This window comes from Apus apus, chromosome 14 (assembly GCF_020740795.1).
Source record: "Apus apus isolate bApuApu2 chromosome 14, bApuApu2.pri.cur, whole genome shotgun sequence".
Classification (NCBI taxonomy): domain Eukaryota; kingdom Metazoa; phylum Chordata; class Aves; order Apodiformes; family Apodidae; genus Apus; species Apus apus.
Window position 1 is genome coordinate 3,297,672 of NC_067295.1, and position 14,474 is coordinate 3,312,145.

At 49.6% G+C, this 14,474-nt stretch overlaps 1 protein-coding gene across 1 annotated transcript; it reads right to left on the minus strand.

Moving 5' to 3' along the window:
* Positions 1–2,999: 2,999 nt before the first annotated feature.
* On the minus strand, positions 3,000–12,005 carry TMEM11 (transmembrane protein 11). The gene is made up of 2 exons (XM_051631655.1): positions 11,905–12,005; positions 3,000–3,927 (listed from the first exon to the last, which is right to left on the minus strand). Exons 1-2 carry the CDS (start codon positions 11,967–11,969, stop codon positions 3,411–3,413), a joined length of 582 nt encoding a protein of 193 aa, XP_051487615.1. The 5' UTR covers positions 11,970–12,005; the 3' UTR covers positions 3,000–3,410.
* Positions 12,006–14,474: the final 2,469 nt, after the last annotated feature.

Below are 14,474 nucleotides of genomic sequence, written 5' to 3' on the forward strand. Positions count from 1 at the left end.
TTTTATCCTTTGTTCTACTTACAGCTCCTCACAGCAGGTAACATGAAGGGAATGGAAAGCAGGAGGGTTTTAATTTTCTTTTCTTACATTCCTAGAAGGTGCTATTGTACTAGTAGCAGTTGCAGAACAACATACTTCAACCCAGCCTTCTTTCTATCATCTGCTGGCTTACAGTTAGACAGTGTGAATCCACACAGAGGATCAGTCACTGTGAAACTCTGACACAGGTGTGTAGGCTCAGCAGGACCTTCTCCTTGAAAAAGCCTTTTCTTGGTGTCTCCAGGTTGATCAGTGACCTCTGAGAATCACCCCAGATGATGAGCAGGATGTGTTTAATGATCACAATCTGCTGCTCAGTGAGAACATCCTCCACCATCTCACTGTGGCTGAGGTGGCAGATTTGTTACATAAAGGCCTAGGGTTGAAGTTACAAGTTGGAGCTTTCAGGTGTTACGCATTTTTCCTGTTAGGACAGGAAACCAAGGCATTACCTTCTCTCCCTCTCCACAAGGGGACATTCTGTAAGCGTAAGTTGTGCTTTTCTTTTCCTGTTCTGTTGAGGTTCTTCATTTCTTAGCAACATACAGAGCTCCTGCCAGTCTTGTCCAGCTGCTCCAGCTCCTGGTGTTTCAGGTCATGGCTCTCCAGGAAGGGCCGAGGGGCTGCTCTGCATTTCTGGATTATCATCCAGGGGGGTAACACACCAGGCCTGAGGAAAAAATAAAATAGTGTGGGGAGTTACTGTAGTTACTGTTCTAACTACAGCTCCAAGTCAGAGAGTACTGAGAGTGCACATTCCCCTTTGAAAGTAAATTCCCTCTGTGTTATGGAGGAATGTTGCACACTCCACTGCAGAGCATCCCCATCCTGGGCAGGAAAGTGGGGGGGAGGGGGCTTGGAAGGGAGGTTTGTCCCCAGCCATTGCAACCCACTGACACCAGCCCAGGAGGATCACAGCCTGACCCCAGAGCCCTGCATGCAGCACCCACCCCTCTGATTCCCTGACACACATGACCCTTGAGACCCCTTCTCAGTCTCCCAAGTCACCTTGCACAGGTACAGCACTAATAGCCAGGATGTCACCAAGCATTTCTTTATATTATCACTAAAATTTCTTGGAAAACCAGTCCTCTCCCCTGCAGAATGGACCAATGGGTGCATTTTTAAAACAGACCTACCTGTTGTGACAGCTAAGTTGACTTTTCACCTTTTCTCCTGCAGTAAGAGACCACAGGAAACTTGCTCATTTCTAAGTCCAGTCTCTGAGGAAAGCCATACAGTGAGGGAGCCACCCAAGGGTTAGTCCTTCTGCCATCATCACCATTCCAGGCAAGGGAAAGCTTGGCACAAAAAATTAAAGTGCCCAGGATCACAGAGGTTTGGTGAAGATTGGAAGGAAAAAAAAAAAAAAAAAAAAAAAAAAAAAAAAAAAAAAAAAGCAGGAATGTCTTTTGTGTGGCTGGCACAAGGATATTTCAGGGCCTCCTGCCTCCTGCAGCAATGGAGTGTGTATGAGCTACAGATCTGCCCCTGGGTTACAACTCATCCAGCAGACTGGATTTGAGGAATGAATGTCAGGCATGGAAGGGCAGCCTGGCCCAGGCTTGGCCTAACCACAGCAGGATGAAGTAGCTGCATTTCTTCCCCTCCTCTCTGCCAAGGCAACTGTACATTGTTGCTATAAATAGAGACACTCTGGATCTCAGCTTCTTTTAACCTTGGAGGGAGACAACTGGGCCACTGTACCAGAAGAGGCAAAGGGCTCTTGCCACCTAAAAACATCTCGATGAGTTTCCTCCAGCCCACCAGCCTGCTCTGGTAGGGCTGCCTCTGCAGGTGGTAAAAGCACTTGCTCAGAATTCCCACACGGGCTGCGATGCACGTCCTGCTCACACAAAAGCTGCCTCAGCAAAGTTGGAACCGTGGCCAGAGGAGCCTGCAGCAGCCTGGAGGTGGGGGCGGTTCTTGCTGCCCTCGGGGAAGATAAAGATAGGACCGAATGTGGTTTCCATCCTCAGGAAACTCCTGTCCAAGGTCAGGGCTTCAGCTGTGGAGGTCAGACTGCAGCCACCACCCTGCACCTGTGTTCATGCAGCTTTTATTCCTGGGCTTTGCTCTCGCCTCCAAAGTCTAACACTTGAAGCTGCGCCCGGCGGGGCTGGGGAACACAAAGCCACGCCTGTTTTCCATCTGGGAGGAGGAGATTATAGACAGCAAGTTCCCATCTTTGAAAAGTGACTGGCAGATGGTGCAAAGCAGGAGACACTTTCCATTCCAAGAACAAGATTTTGACGGTTTTGAGCTAAAAGATCAGTTAATGCACAAGGTTGAATCCTAAACCTCCAGCTAACACAGTTACAAGACACACTCAGGTGGATGCCCTGCAGCAGAGGCAGGCAGCTCCAGGGTCTGCTCCAAGCAAGAGCAGTGGAATGGCCTAGTCAGGGCACAGCCCTCCCAGTGTCACCACAAAGCACACAGGGGACAGCTGGACCTTGGCAGTCCTCAGCTGCCCCGTGGTACAGCACATGTCAGTGGAGCTGCATCCACCTAAGAACTTGTGCAGGAACTGAGCAGAGTGTTCACAGCTGGAAACTGTTCTGTTCTCCCCATTGTTCAAAGGAATCATGGTTGGAGGTGGCAAGGGAGCAAGATTTGGACACCTTTAGCTCTGACCATCAATGTTTAAGCAATTACCAAGAAGATATAAACACTGGAGTAAGAACTAAGCCTCTTCCAAGAAGCACAACTCACCAAGCAAGAGGGAAAGCAACGCTTTACAGCTGTTCCTTCAACAGATGGATGCTGTGAAGTAACATAGAAGCTGCTGTGAAGTAACATGGAGGCTGCTGCCATGTGCAGTGGACAAGAGGAATACCAGGTCTGTGTGTGAGCATGCATCAATCAGCACCATCACTGGAGTTCTCAGAGCAAGGCCTCCATCCCCTGGAAGCACACTATAAAAAGGGAACTATGGTAACAGTAACAAGAGATCAAGAGCATTTGAAATTCTCATCCTTTAATGGTCAATGGTAACTTCTGGCTGGTTCTGTGTAATACAATTAAACAATATACTTAAATGTTTCAAAAAAAAAAAACAAAACAACAACAACAGAAAAAAAAGCTCTCACACCCCCTCTTCCTATAACTTTCTTTCATCAACATTCCACTGCTGGATTGGACTCCCCTGGCCTGACATACAGCTCTCAAGTCACCACACATCCACATCTTAAGTGTAACGAAGAACTGAAAAACCTTGGTGCACCAGTGATGTGTTATTTTAAAAATAACAGCTCTATTAAACCAAATCCTTCCCAGTCTCCACTGCTTCTCAAAAGAGGAAAAACAAAACGTTACTGTGGGAGTCTTAATACACTTGTCTTTGTGGGTTTCTCTCTTCCCTGCTGAAGTCATACAGCATAGAGTTCATAGATCTTCTTTACACAGTACACCAGGGCAGCCAGTGCTATCGTGTTGTGCAGTCTCTTTCTGTGCAGGTCGTCCTTCCTCACCAGCACCACGGGGGTGGAGGAGGTGAGCGTATGCAGGGGCAGGCGGGAAAGTTTATAGGCGTCATACTCCACTTGGTACTTGCAACAGGGATCAAACTGCCAGGAGATACCATAGAGGGTGCAGCAAGCCACGCTCAGCACACCAGCGGGCAGGGAGATGTAGTGAGAATAATCTACTGGAAGTGCCAGAGGAGTGAAGAGGCAGGTTGTGCCCGCCAGCACGGCTGTCTTGTGCAGGCAGTTCCCCACGGTGATCCAGCGCGCCGTTTCGTCCCCGATGCGCGTGGGCTCGATCACGATGTACTTGTACTGCGCCTCCAGGGCCTGCTCCAGCTCGTACTCAAACTGGTCCTGAGCATTCTCCCCGTTGTAGATCTCATGCACGATGTAACAGTCCGTGGAGGACAAGGTGACCCTGTTAAAAGGAAACAGAGAATTGAAACTACAGAGCTTCAAGGCAGACTTTTTGCCCGACCCGGCTGTGGGAAGAGGAGAAAAATGTGAGGGCAGCCCCCTGGGGTCAGTCCCTGCCTCTGATCAGCAAGCAGCAGCTTTTCAAAAAATCAACATTCACATCAGCTAATTACACCTGTGGCACATGAAGTCCTCCCGAAGTGAAGCAACTTCTTTTTCCTTACCTTTTCCTAACTTGGAGGAACTAGAACATTTTGAAACAACAATCTCGTTAACAATCTTGAGGTGGTTCCTCACACTGATCCCCCAGCAGTTTTTCTAGAGATACTGGGAGTGTCACAGCTTAGGAACCACACCAGGTCAATGAACAAACCAGACAGACTTAAGGGGCTTCACTGAAAATAAGACTCATCCATCAAAGCTGGGAAGGGACTTTTGACAAGGGCTTGTAGCAAGAGGACAAGAGGTAATGGATTGAAACTGGAAGAGGGGAGATTTAGGTGAGACTTTAGGAAGAAATTTGTAGTGTGAGGGTGGTGAGACACTGGCCCAGGTTGCCCAGGGAGGCTGTGGATGCCCCATCCCTGGGAAGTGTCCAAGGGCAGGTTGGATGGGGCTTGGAACAACCTAGTCTGGTGGGAGGTGTCCCTGCCCATGCAAGGGGGTTGGGACTGGATGATCTTTAAGGTCCCTTCCAACTCAAACCAGTCCAGGATTCTACGACCAAGAGGTCAAGTTGCACTAGAAGGTTTTGAGAGATGAAGCACCTTCAGATGAAGATGTTTGCTTTCTCCCCACACTAACTACCTCCTTGCCACTGATGCAGCTCACTATTTAGTCCTCCAGAGTAACTCCAACCTGGTAAACCCATAGTAAATCCAACAAGGATGGCCAAGAAACACTGCTGGAAGTGAAGGTGAAAAAAGTAGCAGAGCACTGTTACAGAACAATCCACTCCTGCTGAAATAGGGCACAGCAAAGCAAGACAGGAAGATGTTTTTAACCCAGGCAGGCTTTAACAGCAAAGAACCAGCTGCTGGCTTTACCTTGGAACATGCTCCCTTCTGAGAGAGGATTCCCAACACTTGTTGCAGCTTTTAAGTGCCTAAAATCACTTCAGGTTCCACCTTCATCACACACACCACTGCAGATGCAGCTACATTAACCTAACAGGCTGCTAAGAAAGAGGATTATGTCTGTTCACCTGCACTGAGGAAGGGTAAAACCTTGGTTCATTAGAACAACCCAAAGTCCTTGTTTCTAAGCAAAATAAATAACCATTTCTGACATACTTGTGCTTATCCAGAACAAAACTGAGCACATGGCCCCCCAAGGATAAAAATGTCAAGCAGATTCCTTTAGCAGAAGGAGAACAAATCACACACACATTTGACCTCATCACAGCAGACAAAGCAAACTCACCCCAAGAGTATTTAGAACCCCTTGCTACTGCTGGGCTGGAGGATGGAACTAGTGCTTTTTGCTCCATTAGTACAATGGTGCTTCTTTGCATGCACTGGGAAATAAGGGAGAGAAAACAACCCACTGGCAAGCTGCTGTGTCACCAGACATCCCCCCTAACTGCAGCCCCGTTCATGCTGCAAAGGCCATCTGGAAACAGGAATATTGTTAAATTACAGGCTGTTGCCAGAAGTAGCTGCTTTTGTGAACAGCAGCAAACATATCAAGCAGCAGGACCCAAGTTGCACCAGCCCCTCTCCAAGCAGAATAATAAGCAGTTTCAATAAAAGGCTGGCTGGAATTTATATAAACTACAAGGAAAACTCAACTTACAGATTAGTTATGGAGTTCTCTGCAGTGTGTTTCCCCCTTGGCTGTTCACAGGTAGAAAGACAAATAAAAATCCACCTGAATGTGTCCCAGGGGCTCCTTTCAGGCCATCATCTTGTCAGACATTGTTTGGAAAATTAGTTAACCCTTTCAGCACAGGATGTGGTGGGCTCTGACATTCTGTAGTGAATTGGCAAGTATTTGAAGAAAAATTCTGAGGGACAGCACCTACACAGAAGTTTTAGAGTATTGCATCTCTACAGAAGTGCTTCAGCCAACATTCCAGAGTTCCTAACAAAGAATTAGTTAACCAGGTGTTATTCTCATACATTAGGGATGCAGCTGGGAATGATTTTTTTGCCAGGGATTTTTTTTTCTTGATGACAACTGTTCCAAGTGCAGCTTATTCCAGATAAAAAATTCCAGTTTAGTTGCAAAACACATGCTGAGACTTAAGGTAACTCCATAAAACACCACCAATAGACTATGTGAAACCACTTCCTGAGGCATCATGACTTCAGGGACAAGCCATTCTGAAGCTGGAAGCTGACCCAGGGTTAACACAACCCTCCAGATAAAACTGGTATTTCCTACCAAAAAACATCTTCAGCATTTTGTTCCCCCAAGGGCTGCAAAATGGAGAAGCAAAATCCAAATTCTATTAGGAACTCTACAGAAGTTTTGGAACAGCACAATAGCCCAGTCACCCTAGGATCTCCCTGCCATCACTGGAACAACAAGGGTAAAGCAAGAACATTTCTTCTCTGCCTGTAGAAAAGCCACAGGGAACTGGGCTTCTAACTCTTAAGAATTAAGTAACTACATTTTGTGGGACTTCTCCAGGCTCAGCATCAGGCCAGATGGCACTAACTGATCAGCATAATTTCTCCTCGCTCAGATCTTGCCTGTTCCTCCCTCTGAATACCCTTTCAAAAGCAGACACATACCACAGGCAACAGCATCACAGAGAGCAGGAATCCAACAGACTTTGGCCAGAGGCACTACTGTCCATCGCTTCTGGAAATCGTTTGGCTTGCAGGCTCTGGGGCTTTATAACAATAAAGTCAAGAAAAGCACAATCTTCCTGAGCCAAAACAAGCAGAACTTAAACTATGTTCTGTTGAAAAAGACACCGGGAACTAAACTGCACAAAGGCTTTATCCTTGAGAGGCCCCCTAATTATGCTGTTCCCCCATATTAGGCCTCTAATATCAGAATAAATCTGTACCACAGTGCTGAAGCTGCAAATGGGCAATCAAAAAACAAAGGACAAAGAATGAAAAACTAGGAGCTCAAACAACAGGACATGTGAAGAGTGAACAACCCAAGCAGAAAGTCTCTGCTTCTGGAGCAGAGGAAGTGAGTTTATCATGTAGTATTTCCACACCAGAACTGGCTCCTGGTTTGATTTCAGCTGATACAGGAGGAGACACTGCTGAGATACATGAGCTTGAGAAGGTTTTAGACCTTGTTGGCCTGCAGAGCAGGACCCAGGACCTTGCTCCACAGAGGCCATCTCTCCTGACACAGCCTTTCCATTGAGCACAGGCAGCTGCACATGAACAAATCCAGTCAAGAGACACTGGATCTGCTCTAACACCAGGGGCTATGGAGTCCACCTTCCTGAGCTTGTTCCCCAGCCATGACACACAAAAATGCAGAGCTATGCAATCAACTCCATGCTGGGCTCCACCCATTTTCAACGGGCTTGATTTTATATGAACTCCATTTTACTTAAAAGAATAATAAATAACCAGTGTCAGAGAGGACCTAGCTCCCCAAGTCATAAAATGCTGCCCCATGTTCACAAGTCCAGCACACTATTTACTACAGACCAGAACCTAAATCCAGTTCTTGATATTACTCAATCAAGTTATTTTCCAGGACTTGTCTTTCCCACCCCAAAAAAGAGGGCTAAGGTAAAAAGCTGTACAGCTGCTCTGAGAGAACAGCTCTGGACCTTCTCCCCAAACAGTTCACCCTACTGCAGCTTCATGCATTCTGTATTTGAAAAACGTTAAGTTTCTCATTCCTGGTGCCAAATGAATGCATGGATGGGGGAATGTTTGGGAGCTCTCAAGGATCTGGCTTGGCAGGATGAAAATAGTTTAAAATCACTGATGTAAAATTTTGGTATTGCCCAAGTTATAAATAAGGAATCAGTTGAGAGCAGAGCTACCACCAGCAGGAGGGGCAGAAGTGTCTGTGTGAGCTATAGGGCAAGCTTCAAATTACATTTGGATTATCTTCCTAACATGGGAATATCAGAGAGCTCCAGGAGAGGGGTGCTGCAGCTGCCTGAACAATAGCAGCTCCAGCAGTTTCCCAGCTACAGCCCTCAAAGCAGCTCCACTGCTCGGCCTCCAGCTTGGGAGCAGCCTCTTGAAAACAGCAGCCTGGCTTCTACTTAAGTTTGAAATGGATACTCTTTCTGTATGAAGAAATAAACAACCTTCTAAGGAGGAGGCACGATGCCACTCCATGTGAAAAGACCTTAAGTTTTGCCAGGTGCCAACTGGCAAAAAGAGAAACAAGTGAAGAGTGGTGAAAACAGGGCAGATGACAACACCCTGGGAGAAAAGCCAGCATCCTCCTGCCACTGTCCACTTGCAGGGGAGAATGACTGAGCCTCAGGAGTTTGCTGCCCTCAGCCTAATGGCATTCCTCCACCTGCCAGATGGACTTTTGGCAAGGGTTTCAAGTCATCCAGCTATCTCCATGCTGCAAAACGTTCAGAACCACAACTGGAAACAATCTCCATCTGCACAAGGCACAGGCAGGGTTCTGTGCAAAAGAGTTCTTACAAGTTTTGTGTTTCAAGAAGAATGTTCCTGGACAGCAGTACCACCCAGAGCACCAAACATACATTCAGATTAGCTGCAAATGAAGACTAGTCTGATTAGTAGTTAAAAAAACAAGAAAGGAGAGGCTTGCAGCAGTGTGTGATAACACCCAACACAAGCAACACATGCACAAAATCTAGTTTAACAATCCACAGAGGGACTTTGTGCTGGCTGGGCAAGTGAGCTGCAGAAAATGGACATTACAGGTGGCCAAAGCACTGCCTGGTGTCACTATTAGCATCTCAGCCAAGCTTGAGTATGTCCATGAAGTCAAGGCATGACAAATTCAAACACTAAACTTCCCTCCCCCCCACATAAAACCTTCCTGAAATTTAATTTCAATACTAAGGAATGAGCTCTAGTCTGGGGCTTTAATTCTCAGTGGAAATGCCCCACCTCCTATTTTTTCTACTCAAGAGAGCTCCAGAATATGATGTACAGGAAGTACCAACATATCTGAGCTTAAACACCTGAAGAAATGTTTCTGTGCTGAATGGCTGCATGATCCACCAGTCTCAGTCCTTTCCACACAGGCATTAAAGTGGAGAAAGAACAGGAAAAAAGTAGCAAGAAAGCAAGATTTTTGTTCAAAGAATATACCTTAGATACAAATAGGAAAGAGAACAGAGGAACAGAGGTGAGATCTTCAGGTAGCTTCAGCAAGGGAAGACAAAACTAAGGAAAACATCACCAGATCATAAGAAAAAAACCTCCAGCCTCCAGACAAGTAGGAGGTGTCAATTTTAAGTCAACTAATGATTAGCCAGGCTAATAGAAACAGGTCAATCATTGCTGCAAGCAAACAGAGCACCAGAAATCTGAGCAGTGCAGGTAGTGAAAGCAGAGCCCTCTTTAAGGGGGCAGAGCAGCCAATCCAAGCAGTGGTGGGGACATGAAAGCTGCTCTTTCTGGAGTTTGTTAGAACATCTCCCAGGGGAACAAATACTATTCTGTCCTGTGTTCTGGCCTGCTGAATTTTATACAAAAACACTAAGTACAATTCAGTGTCTGTTCTGTATAAAAAAGTTGTTTTGGTCTACAGATTAACAATTCCCTTTAGACAGTCTCCATTAAAGAGTCTATCCAGAATGAAGAAAAAGCAAATATTTATTTGGTTCTCTTCAGTGTTTTGGGTTATTTTCTTTAACCTTATTATTTCACCACCAGAGTGCCAGCTGGAGTTCACAGCCAGCATTCTTTGAAATTTATGTCCTTACACTTAGTCCTACTGAGGAAAGCACTTTTTGACCAGTGACAGACTTCCTTGTATCAATAAAGTCATTTATGAAGGGATACAGCCTGCACAGTTGCTAGACCTTCTGGGTTTTTTTTTTTCAAACCAAAGCTGGACTAGGTCTAAGAGACAGAGTTTATTCACTACTGAGTCTCCTCACCCCACCTCCCAACACACAGATGCCTTTCAGACTAGCTGGCTGACAACTAGAACAACTCCTTGAAGTAGCTCATTTATCAGGACAGCTGGATTAGCATATTCAGTTCAAAGGAATGTGTCTTTGGACAGGAATCCTGCCCAGTGCAAGAGAAATGTATTCACTGTGTCAAAAGCAGATGTCATCATTTGATGACATCAGGTCTGTCAGTGCTGCCTTTCACACCACTGCCAGCAGCCAGACCAGATCAGCTGGTGTGATTCAGGATTAGCCACTGATGGAGAGAGGCAGAGGCCCAGTCATGGGTATCTCCAGCTCTGCAACTGCAGGGAAGCACCAGTATCTACCTGACATCACCCAACACCCATGAAAGGATGACCTTCCATCACGTTCATACAGGATGACACCTACAAAGAACCACCAGCTTTTGATGGGCTTGTGACTGGTGTGGCTGCTGTTCTGCTTTGTCACTTCTCTGCTTTCTCATACAGCTCTCATTGCCAAGGGAAGAATAATAAATGCTGCAGATTCATGAAGTAACTCATGTTTATGAATGAGCATTTTTGATCATAAGATCAAGAGTAATCATGGCTTAAACAGTCCCCTCAAACGACAATTAGATTATTGAAACTTTCACATTTACAAGCTTACAACTCATTTGGAAGTCTGCATCAATTTTCATCCTGGTAGAATAATTTTCATTGAGGTTATTAAGTGCCCTTTTCCATATTTTACTTCTTTTTTTTTGTCACTTCTGCTGGGAGGACATGTCTGCCTTATGGAAACTCCACAAGAAAACTCCCCACCTCGTGTGTTTAGTGCTGGGGCAGGTGCCAGTGCTGGGTGCAGGCAGCTTTACCACTGAGCTCTGGGGTATTCTTAGTTGTTTATATCAACTAGACTGATGCAGTAATTCCATTGGCCCTTCCAGTTCAATTACTTTTAAATTCCCTGAACACAGACAGCATTCCTGCAATTCAAATCAGCGCCAGAATTTTAAGGGCTACTTGTGGCTCTCCTTGGCTACACAGATTCAATACCATCAAAACCAACAGTGTTGAGTTACAGCAAGGAAACAAAATAAGCAAAAGGCACAGCAAAAAAGTAGAAGAGATAATCAGATTCTCTCAGTAAGGACAAAAGAAAACTCCTCACAATAAAAACACAGCAGCTGCTGGTTACATCAGTCAGCCCTGGGGCAAAACAGGGAAAACGCCAACGTAAGGAAATACAGGAATTAACCAGACATTTTAAGTAGGTAAAGAACTCTGCATACAGATTTTAAAGTAGCTCAACAAGATTTTCCTCTGTCTGTTTTTTTCTTGGTTTAAAGTTATGATTCCCAAACTTCTACAGCTACTCGGTGGGTAGTTCCAGCATGTCCTGGCTGCTCCTCCGTCCTGACAGAGGCAAAGAGAGAGCGTTACCGAGCTCTCTGCGAGCGGCCATCCCCGGCCCCACGGGTGGGGGCAGAGCGGCAGCTCCGCCGTGACCCCCCGGGCGGCCGGGACCGCCGCAGCCGCCCGCAGCAGGAGGTCACCCTGGAGGACTCGTCGCTGCCTTTAAAAATAGCCGCGGAAGGAGCCTCCCCGGGCCTGCCCTCCCTCCTCCACCCCGACCCCCAGCGCCGCATCCCCGCGCCGGGCAGGGCTGCGGCCGCCGCTCCCCTGCGGGCCGCGCTGACCTTCCCCGGCCCCTTCTGCCGCCTCATCCCCGCGCCCGCCCGCAGCAGCAGCAGGACCGCGGGCCGCGGCGAGCCCCTCCGTCCCGGGCCCGCCTCAGCGGGGCCGCCTCCCCCACCCGCCCTACCCGGCCACGCTCTCCTCAGCAGGGCCCCCGCCCTTGCCCCGGGGTCGCGGGGAGCCCCGGGCGGCCGCAGCTCACCTCCTGCCGCTCGCTGCCCGCCCGAGGCGCCCCAGCCGCCCCGCAGCCCCCGCCCCAGCCGCCGCTCACCTCTCCCGGCCGCCACCGCTGCTGGTGCTGCCGGGGCCAGCGCGCCTCCTTCCCCACGCCGCCATCTTGGAGACACTCGGCTCGCAAATGTCTCCGCCAAGGGACCCCAGGCCCGCCGCGACGCCCGACGGGAAATGTAGTGCGCGGGGGCAGGGGGAACCACCCGGAGGGCGGGGAAGCCTCAGGGGCGGACTACAAGTCCCACAGTGCCCCGCGCCACCACCCGGCCGCGGGGGCCCCTGGGACGGGTAGTCCCCTGGGCGGGGGCGGGGGCGGCGGGGCCGGACGGGGCCTCCTGCCACCAGCGGCGGGAAGAGCGGCCCCGGCTCCGGGCCCTGCCCTGGGCCCTGCCCTGCCCGGCCCCTGCCCCTGCCCCTGCTCCGGCCCCTGCCCCTGCTCTGGCCCCAGCTTCGGCCCCGGCTCCCGGCCCTGCTCCGGGCCCTGCTCCCGCCGCGGGAGGAGCGCCGCGGCGGTCCCGGCCTGCCCCGCGGTCCCGCCGTGAGGCGATGCGGCCTCGGTGGAAGCGGGTCGGATCTCGCTGAGGTTCGACAGGGTTCCGGGGCCTGAGCGCTGCTTTGTTTTCCTGCTCGGAAAGCAACACACGGTTCCTGTTGGCAGGCGGAGGAGGAATGGAGGCAGCCCCTCCCTGGGGAGGAGGGGACGGCTTTGCTGGGACAAGTACAGCCCTTCCAGTCGGTTCTGAATGAGGAGCAGGGGATGGAGAGGCTCAACCAGTGCCGCTCCTCTGAGGAGTAACAGTTCCTAGCCGAAAGCTTCACTAGCAAACGAAATGCGGGTTTGCCACTGGCACAGGATTCCCAGCAGCAGTCAGTGCTGGAGGCTTTGTGGGGGTCCCAGGGCCCCCCAGTCTCAGCCTCTGTCCCTGGGGCCACTCTCCAGCACAGCAGGGTCACCCGAGGGGGTCTGTGCTGAGGGGAATGGTTATCTTGGGGCTCTCTCCAGCTCTTAGTGCTCCTCTTCCAGGAGAGGAGCCTTTTTTTCAGGAACAATTTTTCCCTTCACAGCAGCTCCCTGTTCCACAGCCTCCCCTTTCCTGGAGGTGCCCGGTGCTGCCAGCTGTCTTCAGCACAACTAGCCCTTCTCCTGCCTGACAGTGCATTTCGGAAGAGAGCAGTCCTGCCTTTGCACCTCTCATTCCTAGAAAATGCCTCTGATTGACACCACTATTTCCAAGGGATGTAATATGACTAAAGGGAACAAACCCACTGCTGCCTCCACCTTCCCAGAAACTGCAAGGCTGCGCTTCCAGAGTGCCAGGCCCTCCTGCATCCCTGCTTTCTCAGCTGTCATTTGGGGGTTGGCTCCTTCAGTCGAGGGAAACGGTGCCTTCGGATGAGCAAGAGGTGTTTGGGAAAGGTGCCCAGCCTGGCAGAGCGTGTGGCTGAGCGCTGGCATTGCTGGGACAGGCCGGAGCATCGGACCGTCTGGAATGTGGAATGTAAACGGAGCGTGTTACCAGCAGCAGCCCAGCTCCTGCTGCAGCCCAAACCTACCGCGCTGTCTCTGGGGAGGAGGAGCAAAACCCACGCTCCTGCCTGCTCGAATTGCAGCCCAGGGGCCACTTGTGGTATCGGATCAAATCAGAACTCTAAATAAGCCGTGCTCCTTCTCTCCCCCTGCCCAGCCCTGGCTTTTTCAGCTACTGAAACTCTGTCCTCAGCCTCCACAGATCACACCCAGTTGTGGGAGACAATGCAAACACGGAGAAGGATACTGAGGAGAGCCTGCCCCAGGAGGGGGCTGAAGAGAGCCTGCCCGGTGTTTTAAATGTTTTTATGCCTTAATGTTTTCAAACATCTCAAACTGATGAACACAAGAGGCTAAATTTGTAGGATAACTCCCCAGGACTGTTTGGCCTGAAATCTCAAGGCAGGAGTGGTGATGGTGAGCAGGGGTGGGATCAGCCAGCAAAGGAGAGGAACCAGTTGTGGTCCCACTCACTCCAAGCTCTGTGCAGTCCTCATGAGGTCAGCCAGCCCTAAGTCCTGAAACAGAATTCAACAGACCATGCTTCCCCGTTTGCAATGGCACTGTGCCAAGCTCACCATGGACCTGGCTCCAAGGTGCTCCATCATGGGAGAAGGGTGATGCAGGGAGCATCCACATTAGGTGATGATAAGAGTGGCCACAGGGAGCTGTGGCAAACACCACACCTGGGGCCAGGAATCCTTTGTCCTGAACCTAGCAAGGGTCTCATGGACCCTCCATCATCCACACCATCTCTGTGAGGTCCCTCTTGCACGAGATCATCTTCCTCATGAGGAAGTAGCATTTTCTCCACTTTTTTTTTGAGAGTAACATCGGGCATAGGAGAGTAGCTGCTGAGTGCACCAACATGCAGATCTGCCAAAAGATTTATGTAGAAAAATTAACATGCAGCAACAAGGCAGCAAAAATCCTACCCAGGACATGGACTGGAGAGCAGTTGTTTGTCAGGACCTGAGAAACAGGCTCTCAGCCCAGTGGTGACAGAGCTGGGGATGCCCAAGGTCCCCTGGTTCCACGGACACCTCCTCCTGCTTCCCACCAAGTGTGGCACAGTCAACCAC